Genomic DNA, 21,314 nt, shown 5'->3' on the forward strand with positions numbered 1-21,314 from the left:
AATTATCTTCCAGCTAAATCAACTTTTTATTTGTTTCGCTGATTCTCTTCTCCAAGCTGCTTATCTTAAATTCATGTGTTTCTGCCCTGTCTCTGAGCTCTTTAACTTTTTGTTTAACATTTTTCAACTCTTGTGTCATTCCTGAAACTTGATCTTGAAGCTTATTAATGCTCGCTTCAATAGACTTGGCTCGTCTCTCTGCTTGTTCGAAACCTTGACTCATTTTACAGGACATTTCCTTCACAATCCGCGTCAATTCGTCCATTACTTCCTGTTTATCTTGTTTATCTTTGAGTTGGGCTGCTGAAACTACCCTTGTCAAGCGTTCCAAACTGCGATCCGATGGTTTTTCAGAGGTTTTAGCTAAAGTTTCATCTCTTGTCCACGCAGGAGTTTTAGCAGCCTTATTTTTCCTCTTTGGCATAAAGAATAATTAGGAGTGAATATTGTTGTTGTGAGCTTTTCATTAAAAGCAGGGCTCTAAAGAAACTCTAGCAGCTTATCAGACCCAAAAGCGAAAGTAGTGTTCAACTTTAAATCAACACAGTCTTTAAAGAATTTAACTAGATGTACACATTCCTTACCTTTCCCTTCAAAGATTTATGCAGAAAGAAGCTCTCTTCAAAAGGAAGAAATGCATTTTAAAAGTTGTATGCCATGTAGGCAATGCAGAGGTTCAGTTCTCAGCGGCTCATCCCTCCCAAGCAGAAGTGACCCCCAAATTCAGGCAACATTTAAGATTATTGATCACTTTCTCTGAGTCAGAGAGCAATAGAAATGTGTTTCATCAGCATTTTGATGGTATCTATTCCAGAGCTCTAAATTATCGCTCCTGGTAGTTGTGTATGGATATTAAATAACACAGGATAAAAAAATGAACTCTATGGGAAAATATCAGTCTTGGTGGAAAACCTGCAGGCTACTCACAACCTGACATCCATTCTATGGACACTGGAGTGTGGGAATGTTCTGGAATGTATAAGGTCAAGGCCCAGACTAAAAGGCCTAAAACTTTGGTTTATGAAAGTAGACACTGTCAGTAGAACCAGCCAGAAAAACAGTTCTTGTTGGAGTCGACAGGATCATCCAAGAATGAGGAAAGGCGTTGACAAGAAGTAAAAGTATAACAAAATATATTTTTATGCTTAATGGCATTTTTAGATATTTAATGCTGGCCTTTTCAAAGACCAGCAAATTTTTTTTGGAACTACTGAAGGCATAAATAAGCCTCTATGAAGGCATAATACTGTATGCATCAGGGGCCTTTGTGATAGGAGACCTGGTGGACTCCTGTTGCTCTGTGCCTCTGTGGTGGTGCCTCGACTTACAAATGTCCCTACTTACGTCCATTTCAAGTTACAACCAGCTCCAGCCACAAAATTTTGCTTCTACTTGCGACGGGAACTTCCACTTACGAACAGAAAAAGGCAGGGAAAAAAGGCAGGAAATTCAAATTGCTAACTGTAGGTGGTGACAAGGCTGCTTCTTTGTAGCTCTTTTGCCCCAGCAGTTAGAGTGTGTGCGTTGGAGGATGCTTGGGATTACCTGCTTCTGAGTGAGCATGTGTGTGTGTTTGCAGGGAGGCTTCGGGCTGCCTTGTAAGGTAAGGTGCTGTTTTCTACTTTTTAAAAACTGTACTGGGTATTTTTGCAGCATGGTTTTGAGCTGGGGGGTTATGTTTCTGTGCTGTGATGGGTCTTGGGGGTTGGTTGTTTTTTGGCTTCCCCCATCTCAAATGGGTCTTGGGGTCTTGGTTGCTTTTGGGAGGTGTCCCCCATTTCTGATGGGTCTTGGGGGGTTGGTGTTTTTTGGCTTCCCCCCATTTCCAATGGGTCTTGGAGGGTTGGTTGCTTTTGCTTTTTGGAGTTCTTTTCGCCATTTCCGATGGGTCCTGCATGCTTCCCTTGCTTTTTCCTTTGTTTTCTTTGCATTTCCGATCTGCTCCATTTGTTTTCTGTTCATTTCCAGTGGGTCTTGCACACTTGATTGCTTCTTCCCCCCCGCCCTTCGGCCAGAAGGGATGAATCATGTTTCCAGTGAGTCTTGCAGTGATTTTTTTTTGGGGGGGGGTTTCCTTCGGCCAGAATGGCTTAATTGCTTTCAGTGCTTTCCTATGGGAAATGGTGCTTCAACTTACAAACATTTTGAGTTACATCCATCTTCTGGAAAAGATTATGGTTGTAAGTTGAGGCGCCACTGTATTTGCAAATAAATATTTTACTTTTAATAAAGATCTCTGTGCCAGGACATTTTACTTGACTAAGTATGTTATTTTTACTGATGGGAGGGCACACATTTTGCCAGATTAAAAAAATAATGCTTTTTTATTTTTGGTAAACTAAAACAAGAAACAGCACATTTGAGAAATCAAGATTTTCCTGTGAAATAATGGACACACACAAAGATGTGTGTTTGTAAAAGTAACTTAACTCACTTCCAGTTTCACTTTTTGACCCAGTGCAGTCCATGTCAGGTCCTAGGGAAGTAGGGAATTGGCTCCTAAACCTGCCAAATCAGTCATCCTTGCAGGTCCAATGGTTTTACTGATGACCAGTAGTTCTCCAGCACCATCTTCTGGACACATCCAAAGAAGGACCAGATCCACTGCAGTTGGTGCCTTGAAATCCAGACCCAATAGGTAGTCCAGGGGGAGAACATAGTAGATGATATTGAAAGGCACTGTGAAACCCACACTTCTTCCCCCTCAAACTTCCACTATTGGTCATCCACAGAAGTCATCAAATATGTCTCAATTGCTTGTTCTAGCAAAAACTGAATTGGTGTAGGTTTAGAAAATCACTATCTTCCACATTTGTTTTGAGTTGTGAGGTCCTCTGAATTGTTACAGCCAAGAATGGTACATCTGAGAATTGCCTGTATTTTTCTAAATCTGTTGGTTCATTCTTTAGCAAAAAAAGTATGCATTACTCCATCCTTAACTGTAGCATGCCCTTTCTGCAAAAAGACATTGATTATTTCCCTTAGCCATATGTCACTCAAAATTGGCAGTCTGCTAGATGAAGCATCTGGTCAATGGAACTGGATTTCTGTTCATTGGTCCGCCTCCCAGCTGTAGCTTGCTGTATTACTGAATAAACTAGCAGATAGAGCTGAGCAAGGCAGGTTGCCCCCTCTTGTACAGACCTCTGTGATAAAAGATAGGTGAGCATGTTTATCGAGAATCAAATCCTGTCTGAGCAACATATTCCCAGAAGTAGACCTGCCATTAAAAGACAGATTTTTAGGATGGACAGTATGCCACTTAAACCATCATAACGTCATTGGTTTGGCTGGAATCCCAAATGAGGGATGAACAACTGGCATCCTACCGTCCTGTTCCATTTGGGTTCTTCTATCGTATCTTCATCTGCCTATAACTAGTGAAAATTGTCATTCTCTAACCAGCTCCATTTCCCCATTCTCCAAGATTCATCTTCAAAGGCCACTGGAGTATCAGTAAAACTATGACCTTAAAATGACATTTGGAAGATCAAGGCAGTTGCAATTATCAAGTTAAAATTCCCTGCAGCCCCACATCATCTGCCACACACATGAATAAAAAAGGGGGGAGGGGGCAGTAAACCCAATAAAAAAAGAAAACCATTTAAGTCTCTAATACATTGTAACATTTGCTTTGTTTAATAATGTTACTGCAGTTAGGGCACCCAGAGTGGTAGTGGATAGAGGGACATAGGACTTATTTTGGTTGAAATGCTTGCTGTGCCATGGAAACTCACTGGGGAATGGGGTTGTATTTGGTAATACTACTCCTTAGGTATGTTACTTATCTTGAAAGTCCTATTAGGGGTGCTATAAGTTGGTTCTGATGTGATAGCACATAACACTGTAGATAAACGGCATGTGATTGATCAAAACATAGTTATATCAATAAAGAGGTTAATTTTTACTACTTTATTTTCAAAATCTCTACTGAAATTTGAAAAGCTAGCCCCTTGTTGTTCTTGAGTCGTTAAGTCATGTCCGACTCTTTGTGACCCCGTGGACCAGAGCACGCCAGGCTCTTCCACTTCCTCCCGGAGTTTGGTCAAATTCATGTTGGTAGCTTCGGTGACATTGTCCATCCATCTCATCTTCTGTCATCCCCTTCTCCTCTTGTCTTCACACTTTCTCAACATCCGGGTCTTTTGCAGGGAGTCCTGTCTTCTCATGAGATGGCCAAAGTATTGGCCATCTCAAAGGAAGGATCTGTCCTTCCAGTGAGCACTTAGGGTTGATTTCCTTCAGTGAGTACTCAGGGCTGATTTCCTTCAGAATGTATAGGTTTGTTCTCCTTGCAGTCCAGGGGACTCTCAAGAGTCTCCTCCAGCACCACAATTCAAAGGCATCAATTCTTCAGCGGTCAGCCTTCTTTATGGTCCAGCTCTCACTTCCATACATCACGACAGGAAAAACCATAGCTTTGACTATTCGGACTTTTGTTGGCAAGGTGATGTCTCTGCTTTTTAAGATGCTGTCTAGGCTTGTCATCTCTTTCCTCCCAAGAAGCAGACGTCTTTTAATTTCATTGGTGCTGTCACCATCTGCAGTGATCATGGAGCCCAAGAAAGTAAAATCTGTCACTGCCTCCATATCTTCCCCTTCTGTTTCCCAGGAGGTGATGGGACCAGTGGCCATGATCTTAGTTTTTTTCATGTTGAGCTTCAGACCATTTTTGCGTTTTTCTCTTTCACTCTCATTAAGAGGTACTTTTATTCCTCCTCACTTTCTGCCATCAGAGTGGTATCATCTGCATATTGAAGGTTGTTGATATTTCTTCCGGCAATCTTAATTCCGTTTTGGGATTCCTCCAGTCCAGTCTTTCGCATGATGTACAGTGGCGCCCCGCATAGCGATGATAATCCGTTCCGGAAAAATTGTCGCTATCCAGATTCGTCGCTATGCGAAATAAAAAAGACCATAGGAATGAATTAAAACCCATTTAATGCGTTCCTATGGGCAAAAACTCACTTTTAAGCAAAAATCCTCCATATGGCCGCCATTTTCGCTGCCCGGTAAGTGAGGAATGGGCACGAAAACACAGCGGGCAGCCATTTTTTTCCGGCAGCCATTTTGGAACAGCCGATCAGCTGTTTTTAAAACATCGCTATGCAAAAATCAGTAAGCGAAACAGCTTACTGATCATCACAAAGCGATTTTTTGCCATTAAAAAGATCACAATGCAATCACAAAAAACAAATCGCTATGCGGATTCGTCGTTAAACAGGGCGCTCGTTAAGCAAGGCACCACTGTATTCTGCATATAAGTTAAGCCGGGGGACAATATACAGCCTTGTCATACTCCTTTCCCAATTTTGAACCAATCAGTATTTCCATATCCAATTCTAACTGTTGCTTCCTGTCCCACATATAGATTTCTCAGGAGGTACATAAGGTGGTCAGGCACTCCCATTTCTTTAAGGACTTGCGATAGTTTGCTGTGGTCCACACAGTCAAAGGCTTTTGCGTAGTCAATGAAGCAGAAGTAGATGTTTTTCTCAAACTCTCTGGCTTTTTCCATAATCCAGCCCATGTTAGTAATTTGGTCTCTAGTTCCTCTGCCCCTTCGAAATCTAGCTTGTACTTCTGGGAGTTCTCGGTCCACATACTACTGAAGCCTACCTTGTAGGATTTTGAGCATAACCTTACTAGCGTGTGAAATGAGTGCAATTGTACAGTACCCCTTCACGGATTGCTGCCTTGTCATGGCAAAGGGGCTTGAGTAATTCAGAGAAACTATGGGCTGTGCCGTGCAGGGTCACCCAAGACGTACAGTTCATAGTGGAGAGTTCTGACTAAATGAGATCCACCTGGAGCAGGAACCGGCAAGTCACTCCAATATCTTTGCCAGGAAAACTCCATGGACAGAAACAAAAGGCTAAAAGCCCCTTGTACACATCCTGAAAAGCAAGCCTGCTTTGTACTACTATACAGATATTTTCTAAGTACTCATTTTGTGAGAAAGTGATTGTAATTACAGAAACTAAAAATTGTAGAACAACTTCTTATATCATTATTATTCTTATTAAAATAGGCACGTATTTGTATTTAGCTTTAACATTAAATTTTTGTAACATTATGTTCTTAATTTATTATATTATTGTTTTGCTTTTTACTTCACAGATATTCGGCCCCAGGACTCCTGGCAAGGGCCCACACCCCTGTTTCAACAACCATCACAAAGATTTGACAGGTATAGTTTACACTTACATTTAAAAAATCCCAGGTATATATTTTACAAGGGATTTTTCCTTAATTTGATTCAATATGAATCAATTAGAGTCTCAGTTTCATTTTGTATAGCCTGTTTTATATATCTATCTGTTATTTATTTCATTTGCTACAAAGCTGCAACCATTTATCTTTCTAAAGAAATGTGTTGTTTTGATGAGAGGGGATTTTCTGATAATAATCAGAAGCTTCAAAATTAACTATGTTGCTGATGCTTTTGCTATAGTACTCCTTGGTTCTTTATCTCATTGTAGTTTTTGAGGCACTATGAATTTCAACACAGGCATCTTAAAACTGCATTAGGTTTTGGACAGGCTAAACAAATTTCTTTTTAGGAGCGTCGTGGGGCTTAATGAGGCATAACTAATGGTGGTCCACTTTTATCGTCACTGTGCTGGAACCATGGCATTAGTACAGACCAGCCATTGATTCTTGCTACAAACCTCTTGAAGTCCTAATCAGCTTCTTTGGTATAGCTTTTTGAGGCCTGACAAGTCTATTGTAGAGCAGTGTCACTGTAGGTCAGTAGTTATTAGTTGCCACTGAAAACAGTTTCTTTAACTACTTAAGACTGAACTGAATTAAATGCAGGAGGGACTCTGGGGAGGATTAAGGAATCTGCAGTCCAATAAGTACCATGGAACAGAGAGAATGTGACATGGTTTGATAATAAGGGATGTTTTATATACGTGTTTCTTCATTGAAAAGCTGATTGTATGCCCTTAAAACTCAATATCCTGGAATTTGCAAAGTGCATGTGTGAATAATTTCTATTATATCTGTAGTGCAAAATGTAAAATGGTCGTTAAATTGAGCATATGTTTTCTTTGTGTATTGTTCTATCCTATAAGAGAACAGTTGATAACAAAAATTGAACTGTTTCCCAAGTAACCAGTTCTGATCCTTGAGTGACTGATTCTGATCCTTACCATCCTGTACGATGTCCTTTTGTACTTTCTTTTGGTACGAGGACATGTTTCCAAGATTATATCTATATTTATAAATATAGTAGACCTTTGGTCTAGATGGGCGGGGTAGAAATCTAATAAAATAATAAATAAATAATAAATATAGATGTGAAATCTGGTCTGTACTTTGGCACAAAGTGCTGCACATTTTTGTTTACGAAGATCCTTTGGCAAAATTCTTTAATAATACTACCATAGTTTTGTCATTATCTCTTTGTCATAAGAATTTCTTGTTTATTAGATATAGTGAATTATATTAAACCCAGAATTTTAAAAATCGATTTTATCTTTTATATGCAAACTTGTTGGAGGCATAATCAAGAATACTCATTTAATATGGTCTCCTGATGTTTATATCACGGTGGATTTGATTTAAATTTTAAAACGTGGATTTTTTTTGACAATTTAAATACAAAAAACAATTTTAAAAAATTTAAATCACGATTTAAATCAATATGATTTTAAAAATAATTGAGTTTCATCCACTCTGGTTGAAATCATATTGAAATCCAGTCATAATATACTAGAGGGGCTTACATAGTTCCATTGTGAGCTCGCTATGACAAGATTAAACCTTTGTGAGCCTTTCTTCATTTAATTAAAACAAAAACAAGTAGATGGCTTAGCTGATGTCCTTATCCTAAGCCAAAAGGGAAAGCAGGTCAATTTTTTTAAAAAGGGCAGGGGGGACAGCATATGCAAGATTCCAGCAGTGTTTTTCAAAAGAAGGCTAACCACTTCCTCAGTGGCACTTGTCTGGCTGATCTCCATCAGGCAGTTGACATGCATTCCTTTTATTGGTATTTTGTCTGCCAAGTACATTAAGATATACTTGTCATCATAGCAGTTCAAGGAGCACCTTCTTGTTTTTTTCTGGGCAACTAGATGTAGTTTATTTTGAAAACCCTCCCACTAAGACCCAGAGGGAGACACCTCGTTCAAGATCTACCTGGTCATAGCATAAGCAGCAATAATATTCAAGCTGGTAGATACTGAACAAGATATGCTTCCTCAAGCAGTTTTTTTTCAGGGTGTGAAAGGATTACCAGGTTGTAGAAAAGATGGTTTGAAAGGTAAGCCCACTATTCCAGTTGTTGAGGAAAAGTAAGTAATTCTCAAATGTGTGTGGGAGAGATTTCAAATTCTCAATTTCATTAAAGACCCTGATTTGATAAGGTCAGGTTGTATAGTAAAATATCCTTCTAGCCTTCTGTAATCTGGAGAACAGAGTAGCTCCCAAATTGAAACATCATTGTATCTAATGATAAATTTTGCAACTAATCTGTGTATTGTCATTTTGGAGTACTTTCAATATTGACAACATTCCACTGGTGTTTTAAATGGAATATGTAGACCAGAGATAGCCTGAAAGGACATCATGTAGCCACCTTGCTGAAGCTACGTTTGTTTATGGTTAATTGATGCCTAGATGCAAGACTGATTAGAAATTCTGTGTAGGCTACTTTGAATTCCTTGATGAAGGAGGTAGATGGGGTAGAAACACAATGCAGTAATTCTCTAGTAAATTATAGTTGTTATTGTTCAGATTCATATGTGCTCACTTATGAAGATGCTTTTGAAAGGTGATATTTTAAGGTCTTAATTGTGAATCTGTGAGTATTAGAAGCTGTGGTCAAACCCTCTTGTGTCCATGATTTGCTTTCCAACACCCAAAGATACCTGACTGGTTGGTGTTGGAATTTTGGATTTGAATCTTTGTCCCAATCAAGTAGGGCATTTATTAAATTCATCCAAAAATGTTGCAGACATTTTCTGGTCTCTTATGAACCAGAAAACCGTCAATGTTAGCAGGTTCACCACTGAGGACAGGCTATTTTATAGCACACAATCAGCAATCCTCACCACCAGCAACTTACATAGTTGTTGATGTTGTTTAGTCATTAAGTTGTGTCCAACTCTTCGTGACCCCATGAACCAGAGCACGCCAGGCTCTCCTGTCTTCCACTTCCTACCGGAGTTTGGTCAAAAACTTACATAGTAGTTGTGGGAAACAGTACTCACCTGTCGCCACTGATCAGCAAGTAAGGATGAAAGCTCTGCCTTCTTACTGAAGTCCATGGCCAATGGTTACATATTGGCTAAAATCCTGTTGCTTAGTGTAGTAATTTGCACTAGAGTAGGGTCATTGAATCATGGGGACTTGATGAGTCTATTGATTCAAATGGGGCAACTCTAATTGTAAGTTACTATACTAAAGTAAGTGGCAGTAATAGTCCTGTTTGAATCAATGGAATTTTGGAGTTAACTCATCAAATCCCTACTGATTCATTGGGCCTACTTTAATGCAATTTACAATGATACCCTACAGGATTTTGGCCAATGAATTCCTACTTTAGCAGTCTTGATCCACAGGAGTTTCAGAAGACGTCAGTTGCCACTTTAGATTAAAGGTTTGAGAGGGAGAAAAGGCAGAATTCTTGTGGCCTCTCTGAATAGCAGAGAAAGAATATCATCGTGTGCTTCAAGTGCTTCATGCAGCCATGTTCTAGGCATTCAGGCAGTGACAAGGTGGACACGAAGAGAGTATATTTTGTACAAGAGGCCAGTGGCTTGCATCATTCAGACTTTATTTCAAAAAGAGTAACTAAAACCAATTTTAGATATTTTATTTATTTATTTTTAATATTTTACCCCACATTTCTCTTTAAAAAGAACCCAAGGTGGTTTACATTATTACAAAGCAATATTTGAAGCTAAAGCAGGAAGTATGCAAATGTTTAAAAGGATGAAACAAATACCATTTTAAGAAATATTAAGCAAAAACAATACCAAAAACACATCCAAAGCAGTAAGGCACAACAATCTATTTAAAAAACCCACTCAGGCAGCCGGTCACTGAAGAGAAAGGTGTTTGCCTTCTTGCTGAAGGACAGCAAACATGGGGCCATCCTGACATCCTGTGGGAGGGAGTTCCAAAGAATGGTAGCAGCAACAGAGAAAGCCCTCTCCCATGTCCCCACCAAATGCATCTGTGAAGATGATAGGACCAAAAGGCCTTTCTTGATAATCTTTACACTCAAGCAGGCTCATCAAGGAGACTCAGTCTTTGAGACAGTTTGATCCCAAGCCATTGAGAAAGGAGAAGTAAAGATTGGATGTTTTTTTTTCCAGCATTGTAACTATAATTCATGAGACAAAATTCTTCTGAATGAAGTCATGCAGTGCAGACTGGATGATGTCATCAGCTGGTGCCAGTAATGTTTAATTTACGCTAAAAGCTTCCTGTCTCCTCAGCTAGGCTCTGAGGCTCCCTGGGCTTCCTTTTGCCTCGGGGAGCCCTTTAGGAGCATTGGGATGGGAGCAGGCACTTTTAATAGTCAAAAATTGCCAGCAGATCACTACCTGTGATCCCTATCTTGGTGGCAGTGATCCAGTGGCAATTTTTGATTATTGAAAGCTGCCAAAAGGTTTCCCCAAGGAAGAAGGATGCCTAAGGGAACCTCGGAACCCGAAAGGGAGCAGGGCCAGGGCATTTTTAATCAGTTTAAATATTACTGGTGCCAGGTGATGACACTAGTAAATATTTGCACCACATATCCTTATGCAGAGATATAAGCTATCTTTATATCTGTATATTTTGCCCATTAATTGGAACACAGTAACTCAGATTACTTGTTAAAAGTCACTTTCTAAACTCTGCTATAACCATTTGTTTCTTAAAGATTCAAATACTGACTGCTTACTTAATGCCTCTTGCCTAAAGAATATTGGAGGTTCATATTTGCAGTACTTTCCTCTGGTGTGAGAGATATAGCTAGACACACATTTTTTTATTTCTTGTCCAGTATTTAGTCCTGCTAATAATACCACAGCTGCTTTAATTTTTAAGATAGCATTTTTATTTTTACTTTTACTTTTGGAAGGCTGACAAAATCCTTTTTTACGCAGGTCTTGGTTTTAGAGCTTCTTCTTAATGTTACATTTCTGGAGTATACATTTTTATTCTGATGGAGTATGTATTTACATACCTGTTGCTTTATAGTGTTACTCTTGAACTTAGCCCCTTCAAGGCAGTTAAAGAATTCTCATTGATAAGTGTGGCATTCATTATAATAAGTATAATAAGTATGGCATTCATTTGTGTTCCCATATAAACTGTACAGCAAATGTTGGTCGGCCCATGCCAATTAGTGCTTATGTTGCTAGGTCACTGTGGTCAATTGAAAACAGCATCAATAGGACTTGAAAAGGTTTTTTTTTTCCTGATCAGACCTTCTTCTGACATATTGAGTAGAATAATGGAGGTTGGGGGAGAGAGATAACAGCCAAAGCCTCCTACCCTGGATTCAAACTACTCTGCAGTAAGAATTCACTTGCAACCTGTAATTAACTGGAAAGAATGGATTCTGAGATTTAGTGTGTATGTCCAGAAAATAAAGCCTCACCCTTTACTTGTTTACTCTTCAGATAATGCTAGGTTTTGCTGGTGTGATTTATCTTCAAGTCATTGCAGAGAGACAGGTTGGGAAGTCAGCAATGCCAAAAGGGCCAGCTCCTTTCAGGTCATTTTTAAAACCCAAATTTGATGAAGACTGTTAAATCTTTATGTTTATTGCCAATTAACATATGGGTTGAAAGGGCAGCACAGAAGGTTTTATTGTTAGTGTTTTTTGTTTAAGTTTCATCATTAGGGAATTTATCCTGTTATAACTGTGAACCTAGACTCAATGTGTTTGTAAATAAGCTATATGCCAAACAGAACTAAAATATGACATGCCCCTCGGATAAAGCTACTTGTCGTTTCATGTGAAAGATGAGAAACAATGATAATACATCCTCTTTTCTCAGAAATTCTGGGGCTACTCCTCTTCTTGCCTGGAACCGCATGCCCCATTCCCAAGGACCATCGTATCAGCAAAATCAATATCAAGGCCCTGGAAGCACAATGAGTTACCCACAAAGACACAGCGATCGGAGGGAACGCGGAAGACAGGTAACAAAATAATGAGTAATTGTCATTTTTTAATATGGTCCTCTGAAAATTGTGGATGAAAAAAACAGGAAAAAAATAAATTCAAAGTAGGAATAGTAAATTTCACCTTCTGAATTATTGTTGCTGCTAATTTTGGACCAAAGTCATGTCTTCAGTTATTCTTTGAATTGAACTTGACAGTACTAAAGTGGCAGATGGCCTCAGTCTGGTACCAATATGAAAAGGTTTTACTCTCCAGTTGCTCTGCGTGTGTGTGTGTGTGAGAGAGAGAATTATTCCCAGTATCAATCTGTATAGTCACTTCTAGGGTGATAAATTCTGACTCATAGCCTTAGATGCAGCCTCATCTTCCTCTAGTAATCACTGTTTTATATAGAATTGCACATCATGTGAAATACAAAAATGCATTCCTGGTCTTGATTTTTCTTGCTTTCTTGACCCATTGCTATTACCTTACTAGCACCAAAATTCTGTAAGCTATTGCTGTCTCAGGCCCTGCACTTGGGCATTACTGGGATGATTGCATGAGAGTGTAAGTGTTTCAGCAATTCCTGCCTTAAACAATCTGATACTGAAAGCTCTGTTGAAATTGCAGCAAGCTGTTGACAAGGTGTCCTGAGCATTTGGTGGAGTCCTCTTACCACTGCTGTCCAAACATTGAAGCAAGCCTCACTTGGGTCCAGTTTCTGTTTAGGCACTGTTGTCTCTATGAATCAAGGCTGCTAATAATTAAAAGCGTGAAGATTTGAATATCTGGATGTGTTCCACAGTTGAAAATGCAAAGCACATGGTGTTGCCTGCTTTAGTAACTGGAGTAGTTGAAGATGTATTGTTGATTGTCATTAGCAGTTGCTGAATACATGGTAGGGGTGAGGGATGGAAAGCGTAAGGCATTTCAGAAGGTAAAACATGTTCTCTAGATGGGTGCTGATTTATTAAGTGATATACTTTGACCCAAATAAGATCCCAGAGCTGTTGAATTCAGGCTTGGGCATCAGTATAAAAATTTTCTGAATGTGTTTTGTCCCTGTCAAGTGTACCTGCCTCATACAGTGGCAGCAATTGATACGCTGTGTCAAGCAGATGGTTAAAAAAATAGCCAAGATTTGTCACTTCACCCAGCTACAGTTCTTCAGGCTGTCACATGGCATCAGCCCAGCAGTCAGCTCTCATCTTCCAAAAGCATGGCTTTTTACCACAGATAGAACTCACTTGCCTTTGAGATGGCAGTTGTTCAGATACTCAGGAGACCAGGTGGGACTCTCAAGTCCTCCAGCTTATGATCCTTTATTGAACATTCAGACTTTTTACAGGTATTTTTTTTAATTCAGAAAAACTTGAGGGGATTTTTCCTACAGTGAGCCTGACAGCAAAGGGCAACCAAAATGACACAGGAAGGGGTTATAACATTTGCCATTTTTTTTTTAAATTTAGAAAAACAGAGAGCAAGTAAGGGAGCACATGATAGAGGTGAATGAAATTACACATAGCATGAAAAAGGTGGATATAAAGACATTTTTCTCATCATAATAGAACTTGGAGTTCTACTGAAGTTGAATTGTGGAGGGATTCTAAACAGATAAAAATATCACCATTATCAACAACCTAATTACATGCCATCAAGTCAGCTTCAACTTGAGACATTCCTTTCCAGGGTTGTCTATGTGTAGAGTACGCCGAAGTCCCTTCATAGCTCACAGTTAAACTATTAAACTCACTGAGGTGGTGGTCATCACCACTTAGGCTATTTTAAAAGAGGATTAGATAAATTCATTGGGGTAAAGCTTTCAATGGCTACTAGTTTAGATGGTTATATATTACTTGCAATATCAGAGGCAGCTAAGCCTTTGAACACAGTTTGCTTGGAAACACCATTAGGAGAACCGTACTACACTCAGGTCCTGTTTGTGAGCTTCCCATACATTTCCAGCTGGCCACTGTAATAACAATGTGACAGATCAAAGAAGCTTCTGGTGTGATTCAGCATGGCTTCTGTTCATGAGAACAACTGTTACATTATTTCTTGGCTTTTGCGGTGCAGTGGTTACACGCAGTACTGGAGCCAAGACTCTGCTCCTGACCAGAGTTAAATCCCAGGTTGTCAGCTTGAGGTTGACTCAGCCTTCCATCCTTCTGAGGTCTGTAAATTGGGTACCCAGCTTGCAGAGTGGGTGGGCAATGTGTAGCCTGCATAATTAAATTGTAAAATTCCCCCGAGAGTGCTTTAAGCACTATGGTGCAGTATATAAGCAGCACACTTTGCTTTCTGTAGCTGAAAGAACACAGCTGCACAAATGAGAAAGAATTAGAAACAGCAGTTTCATTCATCTGATCAGAAACACATCCCAAGGCTTGAGATGGTTATGAGAGGAGTATTATGCTTAAGCATACACATAGGCATATCTGCCAAGGTTTTTACTGTTAAGCTCTTAATCTTCAATCTTATTAAAAGAAAATAAGAATTGCCAATTATTATTTATATTTATATCCAGATTTTCTTCCAGTGAGCTCAAGACAGCATACATGGCTCTCCTCTTCTTCATTTTATCCCTACAGCAGTCCTGTGAGGTCTTTCAGGCTGAGAGTAACTACTCAAGATCATTCTGGAGGTCTCTTGGCTCAGTTGGGCCTAGAACCCGGATCTTCCAAATCCCAGTGAGCAGTGGTTGCCAACCTTGGGTAACCCAGGTGTTCTTGGACTGCAGTTGCCAGAAACCTTCAACACCAACTATGCTAGATAAACAGAATTTCTGGGGTTTGCAGTGCAAGAACACATGGGTTACCCAAGGTTGGGAACCATTGAATCAGAGCATTAAACACATCCTTAATTCTCTTATTAAGATCAAATAAAATTGTCTATATTTGGCTGGATCAGATGTACTATTATGATTTCATGTTTGTGCAGATGAAAGATGTTTTCTGAGATAACAACATAAAACAAAGTTGTCTTGTTTTTGCAGGGTTATGGAAGACCTTATCCATTGCCCCCATCTTCTGGAAGATACAACTGGAATTAGCCTTTTGGCCTTTTCCACCATTTAAAATAATCCTGTTTTTAATATCACATTTATCATCTGCGTAGTTTTCAGATGATATGCTTTCTTTTTAAACAGTGTACATTTTTACTGATAAGATTTGATATGATCCATTTGTTGCTTTGTAACTGTGCTGCAAAATACAAGTGAATTCAATCCTTGTGTAAAACATCTATGAAGCAAGGGTACTGTTTTGTCTTTACTGTTGTATTTGCATTACATGGCTAATGCCTTTCAGTTTCACACTGGAATATTTCTTTGCAGCTTAAAAAAAGGTTTACTTGAGAAAAACAGCATTTAAAAGATGCACAAGGATTGTAGAAGTGAGCTTAAGTCATTTACAAGCATGACATTTTAAAGACTCAGTATTCCTTGTAGTGAGTGATTCGTTGATGTGTTTGTCCTTTTTAATATATGGTTTCTGAACTTTCTGAGTAAAAGTTTCAGCTTCTACAAAATCTGTGTTGTCATTCTTCTGTAGTTTGTTAGTTTATAACATTAAACAAGACATAGACATTCTTAACTCATTGCTTGATGCATTTATATTGTTTAAATATCATATAGATTAATCAAAAAAGTATAAACGGATTGATTTCATCCACAAAACATGTGTGCTTTGGTCTATAGATAGCAAATACTGGTCTGAAGTGGGGAGAGTGTTTTCCTAAATCACTTAACTCCTGATTGTTCAATTTAGTGGCTGGGCATCAGTACTTTTTTAACTTTACTTTCTGGGATCTGATTGGCCCATGCCCACACTAGGGGGACTGACACAGCTTTTCATTCTTATGAGGCCTGCTGACAGGAAAATAGGCCAGCAGCATGAATAATCTCACTTTGACCATTATTGAAAAATATACACCTTATGCTTTGGTCTAGAGAAGCACTGTGCAAATGCGGACAAGTGAATTAGGCCCTAAATGTTTAGTTTCAGAAAACTACAGTAAAAGTTTAATTAGTCTTTTTATAGCAAAGCATCTGGGGTTTCCCCCAGGAATTCATTTGTTCATTACATTTATGTACCTCCTTTCAACCAAGGCAAAATAGTTTAGTTTAAAGTACAGTGGTACCTCGACTTACGAACGGCCCTACATACAAACAATTCGACTTACGAACAGCTCCATTCACAATATTTTGCTTTGACTTGCGAACGGAGATTTGACTTACAAACAAATAGAAAACCACAGAAAAAGCGGGAAATGGACTTTGGGCTGCCTGGTACTGTAATTTTAAAATGTAACAATTGGTTTAAAAGGTGCTTGGTTTGGTTTAAAGCTGCTTGGTTTTAAAGGTGTTTTGTTTAAAAGGTGTTCGTTCCCTCCCTCCCTCCTTTCCTGCCCTTTTTTTAACCTTAAGTCATCTTAGGTTAAAAAAAATTCTTCCCCTAGTGGTAGAGGATGGATTAACCACTTTTGCATTCATTCCTATGGGAACGAATGCTTTGACTTACACATAGTGCCTCTACATAAGAACAAAAAACAGCCGGAACTAATTAATTGGTTTTCTTATGGGAAATGCTGATTAGACTTACAAACATTTTGACTTATGAACAGCATTCCATTACGAATTAAGTTCATAAATTGAGGCACCACTGTACTAAAGGGAAAGGCAGGAAAACAAATACTAGGGAACACATTGCTGCTCATACAAGTATGTTCAATCCCTTAGCAGGTCAAGAGACTACCTGAATGTGTGAATAAACCATTGTAGGTTCACTGCTACCCCCACCCAAAAAAAGAAGCTTTCATATTCATTTGATGTCAATACATGCAATGTGTTCATGTCTTCAAGCATCTATCTACTAGTCATCTAGTTACAGTTGGTTGAGCAACTGAGGTGACAATCTTTACTCACTTTTCTGAGGATAAAGAAAATACATTAAAGGGTCTTACTTTTGAGTAGACATGTACAATACTGGCGAATAGAACTAAAGTCCTAATACCCTATACCAGTGGTTCCCAATCTTTAGTAACCCAGGTGTTCTTGGATTGCAGCTCCCAGAATCTCTGGCCACTAGAGGCTTCTGGGAATTGCAGTCCAAGAACACCTGGGTTGGGAACCACTGCCATATAATACAAAGTGACAGAATAGACCTATAGCACTTCAGATATGGGGGAGAGCAAACATGAACAAGTTGGGGCAAAAACTTTTTCTTGGGTGTGTTTTCATTTGTAAGCAATCGTTTAAGGAGAAACATCACTTTCTGGAACTTGGAGTGATACTAACCTTTCTGCCCCCTCGGGATCCTGCCTCATTCTCCTGTAGAGCAAACTTTAACTATGCTAAGGATATAGTGCTAGAATTAAATCTCAGTTCTCTCTTATGGGAGTCGTGGAAGTTAATCCCCAAATATATATTTTCCACATGTGTAACAACAGGCTACTTAGTGAAGAAACAAATCAAGTCAAAGTCTATTTCCAGGGAAGTATTAAAGAAATGCAAATTTCTGTAAATTGAGACACCCTAGTAGGTGATACATACAAGCAGGAATGAATGTGATGCCTATAAAACATGGATAGGTCCGAGTACGCTTGGATCTGCTTGTGATGTGCATGCTCATTGCTTTCTGTGTAGAGTCGATTCTAACACTACACATGAGGTAGAGTTTCCTCTAACGGTGGACAATTCCCATTTGGCCTAGCCTGCTTAGCCAATCATGCAGGGTGAAGAGAATTGTCATTTTCTGTGATATATAGCCTTTGCCTTTCATCAAGTGGATACGCAACCTCTACTTCTATGGCTTTTTGGAGCCTTTTAAATTTTAACCTTGTCCTTGTTTATGAAGCAGCTCTCTGAGAATTCCATTCTAAAACCATTTTAGCAAGTGCTTGAAGAGTGCAAAGCAGAAAGTTGCAATAGCAAATATATAAAAGCCAAGGCCAGTTACCCTAGCAGACTAGTTAGTACAAGTAAATCACTTTTTCTGGAGAAGCAGAGTGATCCTAACCCGTCTGTAGGAAGCAACTTCCAACTGACAATAGGTCTGCCAAAATGGGGGCATTTCAGTTCATCTTCTTAAAACTGTAAAGCTGGAAGGGACCCTTTGAGTCCAGCTCCTGGCAGGGAGACCCAAACTCCCAACCTCTGGTTCCACAGCCAGATACCTAAACCACTGAGCTATTCAGCAGTTCATGGTGTGGGCACGTTTTTGACCACACTCTTGAGATAATTCCTTTGGGGGGAATATTTGAGAACTGCCAGGATATGTGTGGGCCTATAATTCAATGGAGAGAAGTTCCAGTGGAGGGGTGCATTGTGTCTGGTTACAAGAAAGAGTATAGCCCAGATCACCAGAGGTGCCTAGTGATTTCAGAATGGCCATCACTTTCTGCAAGTGAGGCCTTTTGCCTTTTCCATGTGCTGACAATTACCGCTTTTGCTTTCACCGGAAAATGAGTAAAATCATGTATCTACCTGATCCTCTGAGGTGTGCGTTTTCTAAAACGTTTAAGGAGTAAATAAGTAAAATAATTATATGGGGTTGTTAAACATGCTTAAGGATTCACTTCTGCATACTTACTTCCAGGATAGTAAATCTGAATGAATGAGATGGGGACCTTTGTTTAGGACCTATCCCCCAGCTTCACTGACAAAGAGTTCCCTCGGGTTTGGATGAGTCTGCCAAGGAAGTTAGTCTGCCTCAACAAAAATACCCTTGTTGGCCAGAAACCAAAGTCTACATCCTACTGCTGGTGCCAACTAGAGTAGGTGTATTGAATTAACCACTGAATGGTAAATCAACATGTATGTAGTACATTTGATTAGCACATGGCTCCAGACTGGGTAGACCTCAGGGTGGGAGGAAGGCTTCGAGGGTAGTCCTCAGGGTGGGAGGAAGGCTTCCAGGTCTCTCTGGCTTTGCCTCCATCCAATTTCCGTCCTGTTCCATAGAGAGGCTGGTGTAGCTTATGTTTAGCTAGTGGCTTTGGCGGCCAGTCGCGAAACCTCCGGGGACAAGGGGGGGCTGCCCTGTTTGCCCGGATACAGCGCCGGTCCCGAGAAGGAACCCTGGAAAGGAGTGAAGAGTCGCAGTGGGTCCAAAGGGCCTGGCCCGGCAGCTCGGGGGTGGCGCCCCCACTTCTCCCTCCGCAGGGGGCCGCTTTGCGGAGTTAAATGCAGGCCTCCAATTAAAGGCCCCGGGTGGGGAGGGGGTGGGGGTGGGGGTGGGGGTGGGGGTGGGGGAGAGACTCGCCGCCCTTGAGGCAGGAGGTGGAGGGAGCTCCCGCTGACTTGGCCCGCGGCGGCTTGGGGGGGGGGGGTGGTCGGCGGCTCCGGCCCCAGAGAAACTTCCCAAGGCTCTTTGTATCCACTTGAGACCCCCTTCTCCGCCGGGCCGCTCCACAGGCACTCATCGGCCTCTTCAGTTAATGAGCTGCACCAAAGTCTGCCTGGTCTGTGTGCGCATTGAAGATCTGGGGAGCACTAATTGCCCGAGGCGGGGGGGGGGAGGCTCTTTCAAACGGTCCGAAAAACGCGCTGCCCCCCTGAAAGGCTGGAACGAGGTCCCGGGGCTGCGTGAGAAGCAGCAGCAGCAGCAGCAGCAGCTCCGGCTTCTCTTGGGAGGGAGCCGGTTCTGCTTTCCAAGGAAGGGGTTTATTCGGGGCGCGGATCAAAGCGGCAAAGTTGCCAAGAAAGGGCGCCGCCGGAGCAGGTGTCGCGCAATAGGTTTGGAAGTGTGCGCGCACACGGAGGAGGGCAGGGCGACTTTTAATATTTCGGCCTCTGCCCTGGATCCGGGTGGCACAGGGGGGCTCTGGGCTGGAGACAAGGGCGAGGATGGTAACGAATCTGTTTTTCTCTTAACTCTGCGGAGGAAACAACTAACCTCGCTCTGGGTGTAAGTGTGGGTGTCTGTGTTTCTCGGTCACAACCTGTGCTAAAGCTGGCCCTTTTATCTGGCCTCCGGGACTTCGGCGATAGCGTAGACTTCAGACTAAAAATCGCTTGGCGTCCTTTAGCTAAAATGGCTCAAGACTTTTTCACTTGGCTTCACAAATGTCCTTTCTCGCCGGTCATTCCGGTGCTGGAAAATCAGCCCTCTTGCTCGGGCTGGTGAGAAAAGATGGACGGTTTTGGAATTATAGATCGTGGATTCGCTCGCAAATAATGTTAAGTTTACAATTAATTGCCCACACCTGCCGGTATGTTGAAATACTTCAGCGGGCCTATTTGAGCAGGGACTCGCTGTATTTTAGCGTCTAGACTAATCCTTGCACTACCTTTTAAACGATTAATTTGAAAAGATCAGTTTAAATGCAAATATAGAGCGCCAGCACTCGTGATTACACATTTATTGCTTACTTGCTCCCTGGTCCTCTTTCCTCCTGACAAAACACTTAATATCTTTTACATTAACTTAGGCTCTGATGAAATCCGCAAAAGGTGATTATCTAGTAAAATATGTGTTAATCTGTAAAGGGATTGCAAGACTCTTCTGTCTTTTCCTTCAATGTATTAGCTGGAAAGGGGCTTGTTAAAAGGTTCTGGTTCAGTTTTTATTCTGCAGAAAAATTAAGTCTTCAAAGGTACCCCAGCAAGCCATCGGCCACCGTCCCTCGAGAGGTTCGCATGAACGGGAGCTCTACAACCTCACCGAGCCCATTGCGAAGCTCCTACCGGTTTGAGGAAAAGGAACTTCACTAGGACTCACCTGGATGGACAGGGCTGGCAACACTCGTGAGCTCTCAGTAAAGACCCGTGCACTTCTGTAGAGCACCTTCTTCAGGCTGAAACTTTCTCAAAACTGAATTGCTCTGAACAGCAAAGACCATAACACAGACTGAATCTGTTCGCAATTCCGAAACTTGCTTCCGTTATTGGGCTAGTAAAACCTTTTCACTTGTTCTGATTGTTTTGGGTTTAGCCCAACTCCAGCCAAGAGGGTCCAGAGCCGTTTACGCTGGATCGGCTCCTGGCAATTTCTTGTTACAACAAATCATACTTTTCTTGCCCGCGAGGCAGGCTGCTTTCTGCTGAACGAACAACATTGCTCACCGGAACATTTGGCCCTGTCCACAACTCCAGATTAGGGGACGTGGTGGCGCTGCGGCAAACTCCGTATTGGCCGGCCTTCCCAAAGGTCAGTCCTTGCTCAAACAAGGGGGACCGGCCGTTCCCCTTTTCTCAAAC

The 21,314-nt window shown here is 40.9% G+C and overlaps 1 protein-coding gene across 1 annotated transcript in view; it reads left to right on the top strand.

The window, feature by feature from the left end:
- The window catches only part of XRN2 (5'-3' exoribonuclease 2), a 125,879-nt gene extending 110,236 nt beyond the window's left edge, over window positions 1-15,643 (top strand). The window contains exons 28-30 of the mRNA XM_020790516.3: window positions 6,121-6,190; window positions 12,006-12,150; window positions 15,111-15,643. Coding sequence (XP_020646175.2) covers window positions 6,121-6,190; window positions 12,006-12,150; window positions 15,111-15,167 — 272 coding nt within the window. The 3' untranslated portion in view covers window positions 15,168-15,643. The remainder of the gene's footprint in view (window positions 1-6,120; window positions 6,191-12,005; window positions 12,151-15,110) is intronic.
- The last annotated feature ends 5,671 nt before the right edge of the window (window positions 15,644-21,314 follow it).

This window comes from Pogona vitticeps, chromosome 4 (assembly GCF_051106095.1).
Source record: "Pogona vitticeps strain Pit_001003342236 chromosome 4, PviZW2.1, whole genome shotgun sequence".
In the NCBI taxonomy this organism is placed as follows: Eukaryota; Metazoa; Chordata; class Lepidosauria; order Squamata; family Agamidae; genus Pogona; species Pogona vitticeps.